The sequence below is a fragment of the Pelodiscus sinensis genome, chromosome 1 (assembly GCF_049634645.1).
Source record: "Pelodiscus sinensis isolate JC-2024 chromosome 1, ASM4963464v1, whole genome shotgun sequence".
NCBI lineage: Eukaryota > Metazoa > Chordata > Testudines > Trionychidae > Pelodiscus > Pelodiscus sinensis.
Genome location: NC_134711.1, coordinates 197,310,435 through 197,326,497, shown reverse-complemented (window position 1 = coordinate 197,326,497; position 16,063 = coordinate 197,310,435). Strand labels below are relative to the sequence as shown.

The 16,063-nt window shown below is 47.6% G+C and overlaps 1 protein-coding gene across 5 annotated transcripts in view; it reads right to left on the bottom strand.

The window, feature by feature from the left end:
• Positions 1-16,063, bottom strand: part of CFAP47 (cilia and flagella associated protein 47) — a 665,273-nt gene that overhangs the window by 597,082 nt on the left and 52,128 nt on the right. For all 5 annotated transcript variants that reach the window (XR_012898421.1, XM_075913261.1, XM_075913262.1 and 2 more), the window contains exons 15-16: positions 9,242-9,486; positions 1,491-1,621 (exon numbers count right to left, since the gene is read on the bottom strand). Coding sequence is in view for 4 of the 5 variants with exons in the window: in XM_075913261.1 (XP_075769376.1) it covers positions 1,491-1,621; positions 9,242-9,486 (376 nt within the window). In the remaining variant the exon portion in view is untranslated. The remainder of the gene's footprint in view (positions 1-1,490; positions 1,622-9,241; positions 9,487-16,063) is intronic.

The following is a 16,063-nucleotide window of genomic DNA, read 5'->3' as shown; positions in this document are numbered from 1 at the left end:
TTTTAATCGCGGCTTCATTTCCCTCTGCCGATCTGGCTAACCTACATGCCTCCGTCGACGGAGGCATGTAGTTTAGACGTACCCTAGGTGTCAGCTATTGTATACACATAGAAGAAATTAGCAAGAGTGGGATTACAATTGTTTTTCTAGATCTCAGTATGCTACAGCACAGACCATGTTGTAACTAGCTGTACCAATTCATCTTCCCCAACCAGACCTGCTGACAAGAATTCCAGGCCCTGGCACAAGTGCTTCTTATACTCCTCCCTTGGAGGGAGCTACAAACCACCTCCCTCCCTGCCCAGAGAAGCCCCAAGCACCACCCCTCAATTAGAGGACCCTGTGGTCGGTCACTGCACCAATCCCCTCCCACCTGCCTGGAGAGGCCCCTCCCACCCCCCTTCCACTTTCTGCCCCTCTAGTGATACTGCGCCCCCTATCTTCTTTCCCCCCGCCATCCCTATCTCCTCCTGCCTGCACTCGTCTGCTCTTTTGCCTTCCCAGGTTTTTCCACCCTCTTCACCTCTAGTTACCAGCATTCCCCTGCCTGGCTCTCCCCTCTACTCCCAGAGCTCGGCTCCCTCCCTCTCTTCCCAGCCTGGCTCGCCCCTCCCAACACATTCTGCCCCCCTCTCCCTGCCCTGCTGCTCTGCAGATGGGCAGCAGGAGTTCAAAGCAGCCAGGAGTTCCTGCCCCTCCTGCATTGCTGATGCCGCTCTGCTGATCTGAGCTCTGGGCTTCAAGCAGCAGAAACCTCTGGGTCTCCCTCCTACCCTGCTGCTCCATGGATCCAAACAACAGGGCTCCCCACAGCTGCCACACTGCTACAGCAGCGCTATTTAAAACGACCGGGTCAGGGCTGCCATAGTTCCACTGGGACCCTGTGCAATTGCCCCCTTTACCCTCCTGTCAACCTGGCTCTAACTGTAGTGAGAATAAGACGTTCCAAGCTCAGAAAAAAATAAGTCTTTGGAAAATGTAATGGGAGGCTCTGTCTTGTTTGCTATCACACTTAGGAGAATCAGTCTAGTGTTCTACTGGTGAAAGCAACATGAAATAACTCTAAACATTCTTCCACCAGCACAGATTTCATCTGAGTTACACTTTTCATAGACCCTTCAATGATCCAGGAAGAAAAGACTTTCCCTTCTAGAGCAGCCACCAGTCCTCACTCAGCAAAGATTACTAGCAGTTCTATAAACCTCCCAGATACACAAACCAATCAATTTAAATACAACACACCTTCACTTTCCTTTCCTTTCCTTTCCTTTCTTACAGCCATATTTCCAGAAAAATTGTGAACTGTGATTAGGTTTCACAACCAGAGAGGAGAAGGAATCATGGTCTGCGCTATGAGCCACAGAATTTCTACTATTTTGATCAATGTACAAGACATAGAACATGAGAGGTTAAAATAAATTTAAAACAAGGAAATTTTGATTGAAAATTTTCAAAATGTGCCCAACCATACCATTTGGGTTAAGCATTACCTTTGCAACGCATTTTAGCTTTATTGTGTTTCCCTCACGTACACACAGGTTGAATTCTCCTGTTTCTGAGGAGCAGAAATTTGGGTGCCAAACCACTTCACACTCCAGGTCTGAGTATGCTTCTACAATACCTAGATAAATGTTCATAAACATGTAAATATTTACAATTTCTTTAAAATATTGAGTTTACTCTGACCGACCGACTGGCTGCTATTCTTGCCTACATGTCTCTAGCTTCCACCCAGGACACATCACATGATCAGTTGTCTACAGTCAAACCCTAAGATACAATCAGCTCTGCTCCAATCCCACAGACAGAGACAAACACCTACAAGATCTTTATCAGGCATTCTTAAAATGTAAATACCCACTTGGGGAAGTGAGGAAACACTGACAGAGCTAGACAAGTATCAAGAATTACTTCCTTCAAGACAGGCCCAACAAGAAAAACAACAGAATATCACTGGTCGTCCCCTACAGTACTCAGCTTAAACCCCTCCATCATTGACAATTTACAACCTATCTTGGAAAATGATCCCTCATTCTCACAGACCTCGGGAGACAGGCCAATCCTCACCTATCGACAACCCCCCAACCTGAACAAAATTCTTACTAGCAACCACACACCATATCTCATGTACACTCGCCCAAGAACCTGACCCTGCAACAAACCCCGTTGCCAACTCTAGCCACATATCTATGCAAGTGACACCATCACAGGACCTAACCACATAACCCACAATTTCAGGGGCTCATACAACTGCATGTCCTATAATATGATATATGCCATCAAGTGCCAACAATGTCCCAGGCCATGTATATTAGCTGTTTCAGACAGTATCTGAGACAAAGGACAAATGGACACACATCAGACATAAAAAATGTTAACACACATAAACCTGTAGGGGAATATTTTAACCTCGCTGGCCATTCTATAATGGGTTTAAAAATAGCCATTTTTCTACAAAGGAATTTCACCACCCAATTACAGAGAGAATCTGCTGAACTGGCATTTATTTGCATGTTTGACAATGTCTCTCTGGGCCTGAATAAAGATATTAATTGGTTAATGCAGTACAAAGGACCAACCCAGCAGCACCCAAGCTGCTCTGCCCCAGGCGTCCTGATTCAGCCGCTGCTGAAACTGACCAGCAGTGGCTGAATCAGGACGCCTGGGGCAGAGCAGCTGGGGTGCTGCCGGGTTGGTCCAGTAACGCCCAGAGCGGGCGCTACAGGACCAACCAGAAGTGCCCCAGCTGCTGTACCACAGGCGTCTGGAGCAAAGCCGCGGAACACGGGGGCAGCGGGACAGCCCAGACGCGCCGTGGCTGTCCTGCTGCCCTCGGACTCCGCAGCTTTGCTCTGCTTTGCTCCCCGTCCCCCTGGTCTGCAGACCAGAAGGACGGGGAGCAAAGCGGCTGAACACACGGGCAGCGGACAGCCCAGACGCGTCCTCCCGCGTGCTCCGCCACTTTGCTTCCTCTCCCTGGTCTGCTGGAGACCAGGAAGAGGAAGGGCCCCGTTCGTAACTGCGGATCCGACGTAAGTCGGATCCCCGTAACTCGGGGACTGCCTGTATATCTTGAATTCTGTATTTCCACTCCAACTCATCTGACCAAATGGGTTTTAGCCATGAAAGCTCATGATGCTATACCTTTGTTAGTCTCTAAGGTGCCACGGGACTACTCATTGTATGTGACTGGTTCACATTACTATAGACATCTGGCCTGATTTACCAGAGCAATATACTTAGTCTAAATTAAACCTTGCTTCAAAGTTCTCATAACAACTGCATAGCCCAGTTTATCAATATACTTCAGCAAAATGTATCCACAATATACCAATCTTTGAGCATGTGAATCACACTAATGCTATTTTAAAAGACTGATTTAAAAAAATAAATGAAATAGATTTATTTGAGTGTATAAATTTATCCACAAAATATTATTTTTATTTAGAATTATTTTTCTAATTACCAAATTTATATCCATGGATATATGTTTTGTGTCCATGCAAGGCTCTACCCAGAGCTTTAGAGTTCTAACTCAGGCTTAAATAATACAGAAATGAGTGCAAGTACAGGAATATCTAGATTGGTTGATAATAACCGAGTATTAATTAATAAGAAAACAACATTCCAACATTCTCAGAACTCATTCATGCCTTAAATTAAAAAAATCTCTTTGCCTTACTTCCCGGATGCTGAGGCATTCCAAATTCAGTCAAGACAAACTGTGTTTAAAACAAAGCTATACCAAACTAGCTAATTTGATTGTCGGCCAAAGGTATTTAACACACCTAACTCCCCTGAATTTATATGGGAAATCAATGGGAATCAGATGCATAACGGGGCCTCAGTGGATCTGAAGTAAGTGTAAATTGAATCTTTTTCTTATTCAATTCCAATGGTGTTTTAAAGAGAACTCTGCCTTTGGAAGCTTCATCTTTCAAATTAGATGTAAAATGAAGGTCCTGAGCTCATGTAGTATCATTGATTATTTATCCAATGGCAATTTATACAAAAGTAAGGGTGTGCTAACTTTCATGTTTTGATCAGATTTTAATTTTGTGGTATTATCTTCTATTTACCTAAACTCCTTAGCAGTTTTGATGTGTATGACTTTCTTTATTACTTCCTAACCTTATGGTTGCAAGGTATTATGTATTGTTAAATAGCTGCCTCTTCTATTCTAACAGTCGGCCACTTAAACGCTTGAGCTCCGAATATAGCTATTGCAGAGGCATAGCGAAGGAGATGCGGGTGGGGGGCAATTGCCCCCAGGCGCCACGCTAGGGGGGCGCCGGGCCGGGGTGAGAGTGAGCGCACACTGCACAGGCTCTCCTGGCATGGGTGGCGAGTTCTATGGCTGCCCCCACCCCCTGGCCTCGGGAAGTCCCTGCCGTGCGCAGCATTCAATCGGCTCCCCCTTGCCCGAGCACGCTGCGCACAACAGGGATAGGCCAGGGCTATAGAACTCGCCACCCGTGCCAGTGTTCAGTCAGCTCCCCCTTGCCTGCACACATTGCGCAGCGTTTCAGGTGACTGGGGATACGCCTGGGCGTGACCTGACATGATGGCCCAGGACTTTAAAAGTGTGCGGTGCCGCACGGTGCCTGCCTAGCTTCCAGTTCGGAGTCCAGGGACTTTTGGGGCCTGAGCGCAGACTCCGGCTCCACAAGTGGAAGTCAGAAGGTATGGCAGGGCAGGGGGAAAACTAGGGGGAAAGAGTGGGAGAGGAAGGGGTTTGTGTGGAGGGGGGAGGGAAGTGGAGGAGCTTGTGCAGAGGTGGAGGGGAGAGGGAATATACAAATGCCAGGGGGCCAAGTGCAGACAATGAGGAAAAGGGCAGAAGAGAAGATGTCAGTGCGGGGGGGACAGGGTGATGCTGGGAGAGGAGAGGGGAAGGGCATTGGGGGTAGAGGGGGAAGGGTTGGTACTGGGAGAAGGCTTGAAAGGAGGGGTAGGCATGAGAAAGGTGGGGATGGAGCAAGTCATGTTTGAGGGCACAGAAGCACGAGGGGAATGGGGGCAGAGAGTGGTGAGGGGTGGACATCAGGGAAAAAGAGGGCAAAGGGGGCAGGGGCAGTGAGGGAAGGGGGAGGAACCAGGAGGATGCAGGGCTAAGGGAAGGTGCAGGTGCCAGGTGATTCTGGGGGTAAAACAGAAGGGTAGACAACTGCAGGGGACGGACCAGCACCAGAGGAGAGAGGCAGGGCAAGTATGTAGAGGGAGGTGTTAGAAGAGGGGATGAGGAGGGGTAGTTCACCTGATCAGGGTGGGGCTACTGGAGGAGCGGGCACAGGAGGGAGAGAAGGGCTGGTGGAGTGGGACAGGTCACAGGAGGACTGAGGGCAGTGAGAAGGGCAGGAGTCAGGACTGCAGAAGAGGATGAGGAGTTAGGGGGCAGCAGGCACCAGGGGAGATGATGGAGCAAGGAGAGAAGACATGGCAGCAGAGAGAAAAGGGAAAGGTTTATGAAATATTTATTAATAACTTGTTATGCTGCTCATGGCCAGTTTGTTTGCGCCCCACGGGGCAGTTTGGGTTTATGTGGGGATCAACATGTGGCTGGCGAGTGGGAGCCAAAACAAAAAAGTAGTCAGTATAATGATCTTCTGTTGATATGCGTTTTAGTAGTTAATTTCTTGGACTGTCATTGCTCATGAAAAGTGCTGTCAAATGGGTAGAAATCAGGTAAATATTGCATTTTATTAATATCAGCAGAGCTGACTTAAATGGGATCTGTGTGTTGTGTAATCTTGCCTTAATCTTTGTATTCATGCCTGTCAGTGTGAGAGAAGCTATTTGTATATATTTGCTTGCATATGCAACCACACTTAAGTTGAGGCCCTCAGCATATTCTGTAAGTACCAGTGTGGCCCCTGGGGCTTCCAAAGTTAAGTTGCCCTAGCTCATCCCTAACAGGTGTCTGTCTAACCTGGTCTTAAATATCTCCAGTGATGGAGATTCCGCAATCTCCCTAGGCAATTTATTCCAGTGTTTAACCACTTTAACCATAAGTTTTTCCTAATGTCCAACCTAAACCTCCCTTGCTGCAATTTAAGCCCATTGCTTCTCATCCTAACCACAGAGGCCAAGGTGAACAATTTTTCTTTCTCCTCCTTATGATACTCTTTTAGATACTTGAAAGCTGCTCTCATGTCCCTTTTAGGTCTTCTCTTTTCCAAGGTAAACAAGGCCAATTCCTTCAGCCTTGCCTCATAGCTCATGTTCTCTAGAATTTTCATCATTTGTATTGATCTTCTCTGGACTTTCTCAAGTTTCTCCACGTTTCCTGAAATGTGGCGTCCAGAACTGAACAGGATACTCCAGCTGGGGCCTAATGTAGATGGCTTAGTCCGTGCCTAGGGGATGTGAGACTGGGCGGGTTAATTTCCAATCCTGTGTATTCTTTTCCTAAGGCAGGAGGGCACAGTAGTTCTGATGGGGGCTCTGCAGTAAGGCAGCCCGCACTGCTCCTTGCCTGAAACCTTGTGCAGGTGTTAAACAGCTGTCCAGCCCACCCTAGAGGTGGCTGCATTTCAGCATGCCTGAAGCAACACAGCACCAGCAATGGACAGGAGAATGGCTTCCGGGCATGGTTTGCTCATGACTGCTTCAGTCCCTTTGGATGGGCCTCAGCCTCTTTTCTTCCCCTCCCCCACTTTGCAATGGGGCTGTAGACTCTGGGGGGAAAGGGGTGGAGGCAGGCAAAGGTCTCTCCCTGCAGCAGATGTAGGCACGTCTCTGTATTAATCATTCTCTCATTGAAGTTTTTAGCTTTGTATTGAGTCCTTTACATGGAAACTTTGTATTAAGTCTTGGTAGAATAGTCCCTAGGACAAGTGAGGCAGAGACTGTCCCTGTGGGGTGAATGAGGTGGGAATGTATAAGGCGGAAGGTGAGCACCTCTGGGCAGTTGAAAAGGTTGGAGAGGGCATAGAAGCCAGATCCAAGATCGATGAGCCCTAGGAAGTGGGCTCATTGAAAGAAGTCTGGACCTGTGGATGCTTTGGGGGTCAGCAGCAAGGGCCTGCTTTGGGAAGTCCCTTCTTTACAGGTGAATGTGGCAGCACTGAGACACCGCCCAGAAGCAGGCACCACAGACACTAACTGCAGATTCATGGGACGGCTCTCACAGATCTTGCACATGCATAAGATGATAGATCTGCAAGGGGGTGGGGGCAGTGGCGTAGCGAGGGGGCCAGAGGGGTCAGTGGCCCCTGGGCACCATGCTAGGGAGGCTCCAATTTAATCCCATTCTGCTCCTCCCGTTATCCCTTCAGCTCACGTGCTCCCACTCCGCCTGCCATCAGTAGCTAGAGCCTCCTACCTGCCTCTCTGCTCCAAGCCCGACCCTCTTCCATCTCCACCGGCGGGTTAGTGCATGCGGGAGCCTGGCCCCAAACTGTAGGGGGCAGGGGAAGATGCAGTACAAGTTCCCCTCAGCTGTGCACCAGGTTCAGGGCCATGCCACCTGGCGGCGGGAGGAGAGGGGGGGGCGCAAATTTTTCCTTTGCCCCCGGGCGCATAATACCCTCGCTTTGCCTCTGAGCTATTGTGAAGAGCTGATTAATGTGGCACAGAAATAGCAGGCTGGGACCGTGGTACAATTCCAGAGGTTGTATAAGCAAATTAGTTTGGGCCCCAAAATTCAGAGTTTTATTTGCTTTTATGACCTCTGGGGTCTGACCAAAGTTCTGACTTGAAGTAGTATTAATGCAAACCTTAAAATAATATTTTACTATGCCAAACGAACATCTACATTAGGGGTTTGGAACAGGTGACATATGAAAAGAGATTTTAAAAACTGGGAATTTTCACCTTAGAAAAGAGGAGACCAAGAGGGAAAAGGGGGGGAATATGATAGCGGCCTATACAATCACGACAAGTATGGAGAAAGTGAATAAGAAAAAGTTATTTACTTTTTCCCATAACACAGGGGTGGGCAATAATTTTTGGTGGGGGGCCACTCCAAGAATTTGGAAAATTGTTAAGGGATGCATTTTTCTGTGGAAGCAGTACAGGGTATAAGATGGAGATTGGGTACAGAAGGGCTCACGGGGTAAGGGACTGGGGAGCAGGAGACAGTGTGAGGTCTGCGAGGGAATTTGGATGAAGGAGGGAGTTGTAACCTGGATCGGGAGATTGGGGTCAGAGAGGTAGTGTGTGTGCAGGAGAGGATTCTGGCCTGGGGGAGAGGTGTCCCTTCTGCAACCCCAAACCACTTAAAACTGTGGGCTCCCTCCATGTGGCTCTGAACTCTGGAAGGGAGGGGAAGCTTGCACTGGTTATTTCTGGCCAATAGGAGCCGAGAGATTGGCTGGGGTCAGTTCCTATTGGCTGGTTGTTTCCAGCAAAAAGAAGCTGAGCATTAGGCTGCGGATGGGGAGATCACCCAAAGCCTCCCACTCCTTCCCGAGTAGAGAACCACACAGAGCAGCCCTGTGATTAAAACTGCAGCTCCTGCATGCCTGAGGGTCCCAGCAGGGTGGTCCACAGGCCAGATCTGGTGGCTTGGGGGCTGGATCTGGCCTGTGAAAGGTGTCTTGCCCACCCCTTCATAACATAAGTAGAGGTCACCAAATGAAATTAATAGGTAGTAGGTTTAAAACAAACAAAAGGAAGTTTTTCTTCACACAGCGCACCATCAACCTGTGGAACTCCTTGCCAGAGGATGTTGTGAAGACCAGAACTTTAACAGGGTTCAAAAAAGAACTAGATACATTAATGGAAGTTAGGTCCATCAATACTTATTTGCCAGAACTGGTAGTAACGGGGTCCCTAGCCTCTGTCTGTCAGGGGCTGAAAATGGATGACAGGAGAGGGATCTTGATGATTACTTAAATTAAAATAAATTAATGGAGATTGCCTATCTTCCTAGAACTGGAAGGGACCTTGAAATGTCATTGAGTCCAGTCCCCTGCCTTCACAGCAGGACCAAGTACTATCCCTGACAGATTTGCCCCAGATCCCTAAATGGCCCCCGCAGGGATTGAACTCACAATCCTGGGTTTAGCAGGACAATGCTCAAACCACTGAGCTGTCTCTCCTGTTCTATTCACTCCCTCTGAAGTATCTGGCATTGGCTACTGTTGGAAGACAGGCTACTGGGCTAGATAGATCTTTAGTCTGACCCAGTATGGCCATTCTTATGTTCTTACCTTTGACATCAGCCATCTTTAAGATAAATATACGCACACAACACTTTATTTGCATGTTTTTTAAAAAGCTTTAAAACATACTATACCTTTGGCTGGCCGTATAGAAAATGCTATTCCTTTTTCTGTAACTATAGGTTTCCAACTAAATTCTGCAAGATAATTTCTGTGATTGCATATTCTAACTGTTGTTGTGTAGCCCGTTGCCACAAGGAAACCAGGGGTAGGATTTAGAATCAGCTCCCTTGCAGATAACTCAAGGGCAACTGGCACCACTTTTGCAACTACCAGCACATGCCCAGTATGTTTGCTGTTTATGGTGTAAGTGAAAGACCTGAAATGTAGAAAAATATTTTCTAATAAATGTTATGTATATTAAAATATTCAGCAATGCACTTACATTAAATATAGTCACTAGGAGTAAAATACCCAGAGAAAATATTGTACACATTGTAAGTATACTTAATTAATGAGATTATAAAAATGTGTTACTTGTAATTGTTTTTGCTCTTTACGCTATGCAAAATATCATTAAATTTTAACAAAAATGTTTCTATAACTTTGACCATTAAAGTTTAATTAATCAAATATATTGTCACTACTTTGCTAAGTGTTTTTTCATACTCGGGCTTTTCTGGACAGATTCCTTTTAGAGAAGAAACCTGTGACTCGGACTCAGGTTATTTTCTTAGTTATGAACATCTCAAAAATAGAGGTTGTTCATAACGCTGAACAAAACATTATGGTTGTTCTTTCAAAAGTTTGCAGTGTTTGGACTTAATAGTTTTCAAACTTTACTACAAGTAGAAAAATATTGCTTTTAACCATTTTAATTTAAATGAAATAAACACAGAAACAGTTTCTAAACCTTGTCAAATCTTTTTTTAAAAAAACTTTTCCTTTTTTTTTTTTTAATAGTTTTACATTTAACATCGTACTGTACTGTATTAGCTATTCTTCGTATCTCTGTTGCTGCCTGATTGCATACTTCCAGTTCCAAATGAGATATGTGATTAACCAGTCAGTTCATAACTCTGGTGTTCATAACTCTGAGGTTCTAATATAATTAGTTAATTTATAAAATGTACACAATACCTATTTCCCTAAACAGAGGTGATTACTAATTCCACACAGATAATGCTCTTTTGCAGAAACCTGAGCTAAAATATTAATCTTGAATCTCTGTGTCTCTGACTCTCCTGAAATCTCACAGCTCAACAAAATCTGGATTCACTGAAAGCAATGAAGACAGTATTTCAGCAACTACCGTAATATTGCGAGTATAATGAGCACTTTTTTCCCCAACTTTTTTTGGGGTTCGCATTATACATAGGTGTTATTTTTTAAAGTTTTATTTTGGCAGCGCCCTGGCTTGCTGTCTGCCCAGTGCTCCTTCAGGTGCCCGGGGTCCCCGTAGCTGGCGCAAGCTCAGCAAGCACCAAGGAGGGAAGAGGCTGTGCAGCCTGAACTTCCTGGGTGAGCCTGCAGGTGGGAGCGGCGTGTCCCTCCCTCCCACTCTCCTGTAGCCCATGGCTGCCTTCAGGAAGCGGGAGATGCTAGGCTTGGTGCTGGCGCAGTGCGCGGGCAGCTGTCTGGAGAGGTAGAAGGCAGGTTTCAAACTCTGCCACTCGCTCCCCGGGCTGCGCGTGTGTTACCCAGCCGCGTGTGTTACCCGGGCGAGCCTGCAAAGTGGTGCGTCCCTCCCTCCCACTCTTCTGCAGTCCAGGGCTGCCTCCAGGAAGCAGGTGAGGCTGGGCTCGGTGCTGGAGAGTCAGCTCCTGGCTATGGGACAGCCACCTGTTGGCAGAAGCTGTGGGGCTGCTAAGCTCGATGGCTTCAAACTCTAGGGAGCATTATACATAGGAGTTCAGATTTTTTCATTACACTAAGATTCCAAAATCAGGGTGCGCATTATACATAGGTGCGCATTATACTTGCGATTTTACGGTATTACTTGTTCCTACCTTTGCCCTAGGCTTTTTACATTGGAAACCTTTTACCCTAAAACTGTTCATCTACAATAGCACAGCATCAATGTTAACCTAACTGTCAATCTTCCTTCTACACATGCACATGAATACTTGACTCCACCTCGTTAGAAACTATATACGATGTATCGTTTCTAGGTAGTCTGAGTCAAATACAGGCAGTCCCCGGGTTACATGGATCTGACTTACATCGGATAAAGAAGTTACTCACCCTGTATAGTAATGATGATTCTTCGAGATGCGTGTCCCGTGGGTGCTCCACTATAGGTGTCGGGCTTGTCCTGGCACCGCAGATCGGAGAATTTTCGTAGCCGTAGTCCGCCGGACCGCGCATGCGCGAAGCGCAGCTCGTGCTCTTTCGCACCATTTGTGTTCGCGCGGTCCGGCTCCCGCCAGTTCCTCCTGATCCTCTTGGTCTGAAAGACAAAATCATAATTCCGAAGAGGGGAGGAGGGCGGGTCGTGGAGCACCCATGGGACACGCATCTCGAAGAATCATCGTTACTGCACAGGGTGAGTAACTTCTTTTTCTTCTTCGAGCAGTGTCCCGTGGGTGCTCCACTATAGATGCATGTGCAACAGTAGCCCCTACAAGGAGGAGGGTTCGGAGCTATCGTGCTGCGGCAGTGGACAGCACCGCTCTTGCCACTGCTCCTTCTGGAAGGTGAAGGTTGGGAATGGCAGTGTTTGGCAAAGGTGAAGTTTGACGACCATGTAGCAGCCCTACAAATGTCTTTTAGAGGTACTCCCTTCAGGAATGCAGTTGATGCAGCGACTGCACGCGTGGAATGCGCTGTCGGATTCTGCAACAGTGGTCTGCTACATAAGGTATGGCATTCCTTTATGCAGTTCACTATGATTGACGAAATGCGCTGTGCTGACAACGGTTGACCCTTAGAACAATCGGCTGTAGACACAAATAGATTATTTGTCTTCCTGATGGACCTAGTTCTGTCTATGTAGAAAGCCAGGGCACGTCTGGCATCCAAAGTGTGCAGCCGAGCTTGTTCTGCCGAGATGTGGGGCTTTGGGTAGAAAGTGGGAAGCACTATCGGCTCATTGATGTGAAATTTCGAATTCACTTTCGGAAGGAAAGTGGGTTGGGGACGTAAAATAACTCCTTGATCAGTAAACAGAGTATATGGGGGCAAAGCCGATAAAGCAGCCAGCTCACCCACCCATCTTGCGGAGGTTATAGCTGTGAGAAAGATAACTTTCATTGTGAGAGTACGGAAGTCACATGTGGCCAAGGGCTCAAAGGGTTTTTGAGTTAACGTATTAAGAACGAGCTCTAGGTTCCATGGTTGCGCTGGTTGTGTTCGGTGTGGGAAGAGATTATCTAAGCCTTTCATGAAATGTCACATTGTCGGGTGAGAGAAAACTGAGTAACCCTCCACGGTGTGGTGTAACGCAGTGATTGTGGCGACGTGCACTCTAATAGAGGCGCAGCTGAGAGAAGAGGTCTTGAGTTGCACGAGGTAGTCCAGGATACGGTGGATGGGCGCGGAGTAGGGATCCAGGGATGCCAACGCATACCATGCAGAAAACCGTGTCCATTTGTGAAGGTAGGTGGATCTCGTGGATAACTTTCTGCCTATGTAAAAGAATGTGTTTGACCTCTTGCGAGCAGATCATTTCTGTTTGTTGGAACCAACTAGGAACCATGCCGTCAGTGCCAGAAGATCGATCTGGGGATGGAGCAGGCGCTGCCTGTTCTGGATGAGGAGGTCGCGCCTCTTGGGCAGAGGGAATGGACGACGCGCTGACATGTGATGGAGGTAAGGAAACCACATTTGCCTTGGCCAAAAGGGAGCTATCAGGATTACAGTGACTTTGTCCATCAGTATCTTTTCTAATACTCTGGAGATTAGAGGTGTGGGAGGGAACGCATACAGCAGTTGGTGACTCCAATTGTATAGGAAGGCATCTCCCTTGGAGTTCCGACCTATTCCTGCCCTTGAACAGTATTGGGGGCATTTGGCATTCATGAGGGTCGCAAATAGGTCTGCTGTTGGAAATCCCCAGGAGTGGAATATGGTTGAGAGAACTTCTGGGTGAAGCTCCCATTCGTGCTTCAGGGAAAAATGCCTGCTTAGTGCATCGGCTATACAGTCCAGTAGTGGCACTAGTTTGGTAAGTATTCTGCAATCAGGGAGATTTTGTGGTGGATGCACCAATTCCATAAGGCAATTGCCTCGGCGCAGAGTGATCGGGATCGGGCCCCACCCTGCCTGTTTATATAGTATATTGTTGTCATGTTGTCGGTAAAAATTCGGACGGTTTGGGCACGAATCTTTGGGAGAAAATGATGACAGGCATTGCGCACCGCTCATAATTCTAGGAGATTGATATGCAGCATCGACTCCTCCGGGGACCAAAGCCCTTGTACCTGATTGTGTTCCAGCCTATTAAGGATGCGTTGGTGGTCAGCTGCATTGTCGGGTGTTGGCGATGAAATGGTACACCCGACATCAGATTCTTGGGGACTGTCCACCAAGTTAGAGAATTTGTGACGTGCCCGGGGATTGATACCCGTTTTTGGACATCTCGAACATTTGGAGTATAAACCGTAGCTATCCAGTGCTGAAGGCAACGGAAGTGTAGTCTTGCATGCTCGACGATGTATGTCGTGGCTGCCATGTGTCCCATAAGCCAAAGACATTGTAGGACCGAGGGTCTGGGACTGATGGTGATGGCCTGTATAAGGTCTTGCATTGCTTGGAATCTGGTTATTGGCAATAGAGCACGAGCAGTGGTTGAATCGAGTTGTGCACCTACAAATTGTATCAATTGTTGTGGTGTCATGGCTGATTTTGGAATGTTGATGATGAGACCCAAAGTTTCGAAAACTGTTTTCATGAGGCGTGTCATGCGCAGAGCCTCCGCCGCTGAAGGCGCCTTGATTAGGCAGTCGTCTAGGCAGGGGAATATTATTATGCCTAGACGTCGTAGGTACGCCGTTACTACTGCCAGCATCTTGGAGAAAACCCTGGGAGTCGACGAGAGACCGAAGGGCAGGACCCTGTACTGGAAATGGCCTGCTCCTAATTGAAAGCGTAGGAATAGTCTGTGAGCTGGGTGTATCGCTACATGAAAGTAGGCATCCTGTAAATCGAGGAACGTGAACCAGTCTCCGCTGTGAAGCGCTGGAATGATAGTGGCTAGGGTAACCATTCTGAAGCAGTACCTCCGCAGGTACCGGTTTAATCCTCTCAGGTTGAGGATTGGTCTCCATCCCCCTGATTTTTTCTCTGTTAGGAAGTATCGGGAATAGAACCCCCGTCACCAGAACTGTTTTGGTACTATTTCTATTGCTCCGATGGTGAGGAGGCGATCGACCTCTTGTTGTAAGAGAGGTTCATGAGATGGGTCCCTGAAAAGGGATGGGGTGGGGGGATTGGGTGGGGGTAGAGTGGTGAATAGAATGGTATGCCCTAGTGTGATTGTTTGCAACACCCATCTGTCGGTGGTGATGTGAGACCAACGATGTTCGAAAGGTCTCACGCGGTGGTGAAATAGCTCCTGTGGAAGTTTGGGATGGGTGTTTAGAGGAATGGTGTACAGTCCCTCAACTGGGATGTCAAACTTGTTGCTTGGCATTTACATGGCCAGATGTTTTTGGCTGAGGCCTTCTCTTCTGCTGGCGCTGTCAGTTACATTGCTGGTCCTGCTGTCTGTATTGGGATGGCTGAAAGGCGAATGGTCTCTGTCTCTGATAGGGAGTATACCGTTTCCGAAGGAAGGGAGGAATATACATGCCCAGAGTCTTGAGTGTGGATCTAGAGTCTTTACCGGAATGAAGCACCTGATCAGTTTTGTCAGAAAAGAGATTCTGTCTGTCAAAGGGTAGGTCTTGAACTTTGGTCAGCAGGTCTTTAGGGACTGCTGCCTGGTGTAGCAGCGAGGCTCTGTGCATGACCACTGATGTAGCTGTGGTACGCGCTGCGGTGTCAGCCATGTCCAGAGCTATGTGAAGAGCTGTCCTGGAAGCTGTATAGCCCTCCTGGACCACCGCTTTAAGGACCTCCCTTTTGCCCTCAGGTAGATGCTCCAGTAGTGGCACTAGTTTGGCATAATTATCAAAGCTATGATTAACTAATAGCGCCGCATAATTTGCCATCCGGAGTGAAAGGGTAGCAGACGAATAGACATTCTGACCGAAGTGGTCTAGCTGTTTCATGTCCCTGTCCTGGCCACTCAGTTTTTGCTGCGGGCCCCTCGTTCTTTGTTGGGCCACATCGGCAACCAGAGAATTCGGTGGAGGATGAGAGAAAAGAAACTCCATCCCTTTCGCTGGAACGTAATATTTTTTGTCTGCCTTTTCGTTGGTGGCCGGTGCAGAAGCCAGCAGCTGCCATATGTCATCAACAATCTCCAGGATGGCATCGTCCAATGGGAGAGCCACCTTCACCTGCTGTGAAGGATGAAGGTTTCTAAGCAAGTGGTGGGATTTCTGCTGAACTTCCGCAAGCTATACTTTCTGTGATACCGCCACTCTTCTGAAAAGGTCTCAAAACTGATGAATGTCGTCAGACGGAGATGTGTCTTTCTGAAATATGGCATCATCAGGCGAGGAAGAGGATTGGTCAGTAGGAATTGATGTTGAGACTCATCCTCAGTGGTATGTTGTAGGAGTACCTGAGGCTCAGGTAGTTGGGGCGCCGGGATACCTGATGGAGTTGGTGGTCTGGCTGTTGCTGGTAAAGACTGACACTCCCTGTTGGGTGGTGTGTGTGAATGATGAGGAGAGTAGGACACCGAGGAATGTCGAGACTGGGAATAGTGCCTATAATAACAATGTTCCGGTGACCTATGATAATATGAGGAGCAGTGTGGAGATCCAGAGTAGTAACGGGATCTGTGAGAGGTATAATACCCATAGCGCCCGGAGCGTGATGGAGACCGGGGAGATCGAGATCGTTCT